Source organism: Propithecus coquereli, unplaced genomic scaffold (assembly GCF_000956105.1).
Source record: "Propithecus coquereli isolate 6110/MARCELLA unplaced genomic scaffold, Pcoq_1.0 Scaffold154, whole genome shotgun sequence".
Classification (NCBI taxonomy): domain Eukaryota; kingdom Metazoa; phylum Chordata; class Mammalia; order Primates; family Indriidae; genus Propithecus; species Propithecus coquereli.
The window spans coordinates 1,488,806-1,494,805 of NW_012139858.1; the positions used below are offsets into that span (position 1 = coordinate 1,488,806).

The 6,000-nt window shown below is 41.9% G+C and overlaps 1 protein-coding gene across 1 annotated transcript in view; it reads left to right on the forward strand.

Moving 5' to 3' along the window:
• ADAMTS12 (ADAM metallopeptidase with thrombospondin type 1 motif, 12) overlaps positions 1-6,000 on the forward strand; it is a 319,080-nt gene that overhangs the window by 308,005 nt on the left and 5,075 nt on the right. The window contains exon 22 of the mRNA XM_012640504.1: positions 2,345-2,488. Within this exon, the coding sequence (XP_012495958.1) occupies positions 2,345-2,488 (144 nt within the window). The remainder of the gene's footprint in view (positions 1-2,344; positions 2,489-6,000) is intronic.

A 6,000-nucleotide genomic window follows, 5' to 3' on the forward strand; every position in this document is an offset into this window, starting at 1 on the left:
AAAAAAAGAAAGAAAGAAAAAGAAGAGTCTAGCATATTCTGAGTGAGTCCATGGGTTAGGCACTTTGCTTACAATACTTGATGTAATTCTCTCAATGACCCACTGGGTGGTAGGCCTTATTGATTCCATTTAATAGGTGAAGAAATTGAGACCTAAAGAGGTTGAGAAACCTATCTGAGACACTCAACTAGACAATAAACAGTGGAGTACTAATTCAAACATAAGGCAGACTCCAATACCTGTGCTCTTTCTACTACAGAAGCTAGCCAATGGGCACTGCGCAGGGTGAACTGAGGCATGTACCATGTGCCAGGGAAGGGTCGGTAGAGAATCCCTGCCTGAAGATGCAGAGTTAGCGTTGAAGCCAATGGAAGGCTGAGCCCTGAGCTACTTACAGGTCAAGCATCCATGCTGATTTCTGAGGCTCTGGACAACCACCTGTTTTTTGGGGCAGCAGCCACCAGTGTCCCCTCTTCCTCCTCCTTCCCCTGCCCAGCTCTGGAGTACATGAGATGCCTGCTACTCCCATGCTCGGGACCCAGGCTGCCAAGCTCTCCATATATGCTCAGCCTGGCCTGGACCGGTTCAGGTGATGGCTTCCAGAATCCAGGAATTCACAGAGGAGCTTAAATTACCTTGTCAGAGAAATAGCAGTTGCAGGTTATCACAGATAACCAATCAAATCTCCTTTCTGCTTATGAGAAAGATACATTCTTTATGCTTCCTCAGTAGCTTCTGGAAGCCCCAACATGAGCCTGTTCCCTGAAGCCCTTTCATCACCCTCCTTTCTAAATTGCTCTGTTCTGAGCAAACCACAAAGTTGGCCAACTTTGTGAAAGTCAGTTGAGTACCTGGAGCTGCTGTTGAAGGATTGGCATCCTTAGGTACTTCCCTAGCCCACCATGATGCTGCTGCCTATGCACACTCTCTAATGGACTGCCATCCCAGGAATGTTCTGGACCCTTTCAGTAAATGTCAGCCAGCCCAGACTACCTTCATGGCAGTTGCATTTTAGCTGTTAGAACATGTCTACACCAGCAGTGGTCAAACTTTAGCTTGCTTCAGGATCACCTGGAGGGCTTGTGGATGGGTGGGCCCCACTCCCAGAGTGTCCAGTCCAAGGTCTGGGGTGGAGTCTGAAATTTTGCATTTCTGACAAGGACATAGAAGATGCCAAAGTTGCCAGTCTGAGGACCACACTTTGAGAACCACTGTCCTACACTTTCCTTACCCCCTTGTCTTGGAGATTACTTGGCCAGGTGGTTTTGAAGCTATATACATACACATGCATTCCTCTCTCTCTCTTCTCAGATAGGATTAAAAACAGATTGAATAAATGGGAAAAAATCCACATTGATTCTCAAATCTTGAAAATTGTGAAGGCAATACATTAGTACTTTTATTGAGTACAAAAGGTTAATTGTGCATAGTTTCCCTGTTTTTTATGGTACCACACACATAGTGCCTGATATGATGGGCGTGAAGCTCACAGGACAATCATAATTGTTTTTTTGTTGTTATTGTAACCATGTGGTAATGAAGATTTCTCAAAGTGCTTTTCAAAGTACTCAGAGGACTTTTCAAAGATTCTTGGTGAATTATTTAATTTCCTCCTAGAAACCTCATGAAAATGAAACAATATATTATAAAATTGTTCCTGTGAACAAAAATCTGACGTGTTTTAGAATTATATCCCTTTAGGAATCCAACTTGTCATCAGAGCACTACTTGTCATTGTGAGCACTACGGCTCACAATGCATCAGAATCCCAAGCTAATCCATCAATTCCACTACTCCTAATATGGACAAATTTAATTGTAAAACTTTTATGTAGTGGAAAGGGAAGACAATCCCACTTCAATAGGAGGCAAACAAAATTGTGTTGCAAATGTGTGCTCCTCTTTTGGGCTGTCAGAGATAATCACTATAAAAATATCTAAATTTTATATTTTTGTTTCTAGACACTTGTGCCAGAAGCCAAAATGCAGATAACGTAATATCCATTCTGGAGTGACCACTCCTTTAAGTTTTTAACCCGAATTCCTTCCTTTTGACATAGTGTTTGACATTGGACTATTTGGCATCTTCTGATTTTTCTCTTCTTATCCTCAAGAAATTCTTCATCAACCTTCCTCCCTCTCTTTAATTCTTGTGTCACTATTGTTGCTTTAAATAACTAGAGTGGTCATTTTAAGGAACCTGCAAGGATGCTACAGATTCCAATATGGAGACCAATACTCCTAACAACACTGCACACAACAAAGTGATAGTAAAAAGTTCTTCCCTTATCACTGAACATGTCACCACCTGTGTTTTACCTATCCTTATCATTAGCATATATTAGTGTTCCAGGTCCTGTGGAGGTGGAGTTCAGGAGAGAGGAGTGTCTTGTCCAGGTGGCCTCTGTGACTGGACAAAAAGGCCCACATCCACCATGCCCTGCAATGAGCACCTTTGCTGTCACTGGGCCACTGGGAAATGGGACCAGGTAAGACTTGGTTATAGATGCTCCCTTTTACTTTAGCTTTAAAAAGAAAATAATATTCATTTTCTTTTGATTATAAAGTAATATATATTCATCGTAAATGTTCAATGTCTGCATTGATTTACAGTGTGTTTCTATACATTAATACTTTAGTTGTAGTATTCTTCTGCCCACTAATATCTTTAAGTCTGCTAAAAGTTGACTCATAGCTACTGTGGGTCAGTGTTTACGGTCTCAAGTTCAGAAGAGAAATGATCAAACACTTTCAAAAGAGAAAAGATCAAATACCAAAATTATTCCAGAGGCACAAAGCCTAAGGAAATGCTATTTTGCACTCCAACATCTTAGATCCTCTGGCTTTTCCTAGAGCAAAAAGGATTTGCCTATGTCCTGAAGCTTTAGGCTGAGTCTGACTTAGTGAGTTTGAGGCCTCCTTCCAGCCCAGAGATCAGTTTGCCAAATGGCCAGCCTGTTTGATGGAGAGATAAACAAACTAATTAAACTGTAAATAAGGTAAAGAGTTATTATTCTCCCAAAGTTTTTTATTGCATAAATAACACTGTATCAATGATACTGAAAATAAAGAAAATTCTCCCATAGACAGATTCTGCCATCATTCTGACTTGTCTTATTTTGGGTTCTCTAGAAAATAGAGTCTTGAGATAAAATTTGACACTGTATTAGGAAATTCAATGCCAGGGAAGCAGGAGTGATAGAAAAGAGAAAGGAGGCAGGGAAGGGAATCAAATATGCAGTGGTGCATTACCAGACTGATTATTTTGCTAAATGCCCATTGCTTGGTGTCAGGAGCAACTGATTGCCGGCACTCACGGGCGGGTCTTCTGAAAGCTGTGTGAGTTACTGCCTCTTACGGCAGTTTATCTAGGGGTGTGAAGGGAGAAGAGTTATCTACTGGCTCCTGTCTCTCTTTGGTAAAGAATCTCCCCATGGAGAGCTAATGTCCCCGTACTTCTGGGTTGTCCACATGTGAGCACTGCGCGGGTCTCATCTTGTCTCATGTCTCATTGGCAACAAGAAAGCCCAGCCAGGACATGAGAGGCACGAGGCTTGGGCATGAGGTGCATGTCACCAGGCTGTGCTTCAGGAACTTGGCTGCCACCTCAGCTGGGACAGATCATAGGGCCAGAAACTGGGAAACAGCAGAGCCAAGAGGATCTGATACACTAACACCTCGATTATTAACATTTTTATAAAGTAACTCTTTCCTGTGCACTTGTATTTTGATTTTTAGAACTGTATTTTGATGGCTGTAATTAGAACACAAGCCAATGAAGTACTTTTCCCAACATAATGCCCCAGATATTTTTAGGTTGCTATATTCTTAGTAATTCTCTTTGTTCATAGGTGCATAGTCGCACGGCCATAATTAACTTGAATGCTGGTTCAAACTGGCAGTCCATTGGCAGTCAGACACATGAGGCACAATAGGTTTGAACCTAACACTATGTTCACTTAGCTGTGTGGAGCACACAAACAGTCATCATATTAGACACAACAGCCTCATCTCTGCAGGAGGCTGCTACCCAAGGACAGTTCATTTGCTTCCTTGACTGGTTCAGGGTAATACGGTTGGCAAGGACTGAGAGCCAAGGTGCACACAGATCACCCTGACCCAAAGAAGCCTCAGCCTTAGGTTCCTGCAAATATTTAAAACTGCTTTGGTCACACATGCCCAAGGCCACATACCAACTCACAGGCCCCCACTAGGGGAGAGTCCTATACATTCGGAATTTCCCAGTGGACAAGGAGTAACTTTCCATATTTACCTTAACTCTGTACCTCCTCAAAAAAACATACTTAAAGATCATTTTCTCCCCAAGTAGACTGAACCAGGTCTTTTATTCACAATAATATTCCATCAAGTTGATTGACCATAATTACTTAACCATGGCCCCTTTGTTAGAGCATCTATCTGTGGGCACCCGTTAAATAGTTATCTAATTAATATCACTGCCACAGCAAGATTTGAGTGCCATAGTCTAGCCATAAGCTTCACAAAATTAGTTATTAACATCAAGGAAGCTCACTGATCAAGATAGCAGCAGGCTTCTCCACCCGTATGGGCCAAGCAGAGGCTATGCTTACTCCTGGCAGGTGTTTGCCCCAGCCACCTGGGTGTGTTTCAGGACTAGGCTCTTCATAAGTACCTCAGAGCCCTGCATAAATACATAAGTATCACTAATCTAACCAGATATGACCTCTAGAAGAGAAAATCGGATACAATATGAAGTCATGAAAATGCTATAAATTTGCATCCATTCGGGGACACAAAATCTCATGGAAGATTAAAACCACAAATGAATATTTTTAAATCTTACCATCAATTCCCTGAAGGAGTTAGAGGCGCCAGTCTATTGGAGGTGGCCATGGGTTGAAGTTTCCCTAGAAGAACCACGTGTCAAGAATTCATCAATTGTGCATTGCGAAGAATGAGGGGCGGGAATGGCCAACACCTGCCAACCCAGCCTTGGGAATCACTCCTGACCACCATGATCTATTATTAAGTGAAAAAGACAAGCTTTGGATTGAACGTACACATCTGCCTCTGTTCCCAAAACTCCACTAAATAAGCAGAAGGGATAAAATACCAAAAGTTGTACAAATCCACAAAGACAAAGATGGGGGTAGGAGATGACAGCTGAGAGAGGAGTCAATAAAACTCTGGAAGCTGGAAACAGACGACTAAACTTCCAATGGACTTAGCATGCCAGAGAAAGCTAAAATCTGTCTGTTGCAGGGATGCCAAGAAGCGAACAGATTGCAGAGGTGAGGGTGGAGGGTTGGTTGGAAGTTTGTAAGAGAAGCAGATTCTCTCCTATGTCCCAACAATCTCCCAACTGTAGCCTGGAACTCTTTTCTCTGAATGGTAACCCAAAGACACCCTAGAATCAGACACAGCAGGTGAGAATAAAAGGGCTTATCTCTCAGATAAGCAAGTGAAAGTATACACAGTAAGTAGTATGATATCCCCTTTCCCTCGTGGAGCTGCACAGAGGCAGAGGACTAGCTTAGTCTCTAGAGAAAAAAAAAAGAAATCCTACATAACAGATCTCCTCCTAATCACTCTATATAAAACCTTTTCTCAATAATTCACTTCTCAAGAAGCCACCCATGAAGCTCTCAATAAGATCTTAAGTGTCTCATTCTGAAATATAAACAAGAGCCTAGGATTGCCAAACATTCAAGAAAACCCCTCCCACCAAAGGCAAAATAACAAAACAAACAGCACAAAAGGAACTCTGAGGAAAGAGAGGCCGTGCAAGAAATAGATGAACTCCTCCCAAAAAACTATAGTTAATGTCTTCAGAGAAATGAGAGACTACATTCATGACATAGAACAAGAAGCTATGCAAAAGGAATATTCAAGAATAGGAGATGTTAGAAAATTTTTTAAAAATAGATAAGGACATCTGCACCCGAATGTTTATGGCAGCACAATTCACTATTGCAAGAATGTGGAAACAACCCAAGTGCCCGTCAATCCATGAGTGGAT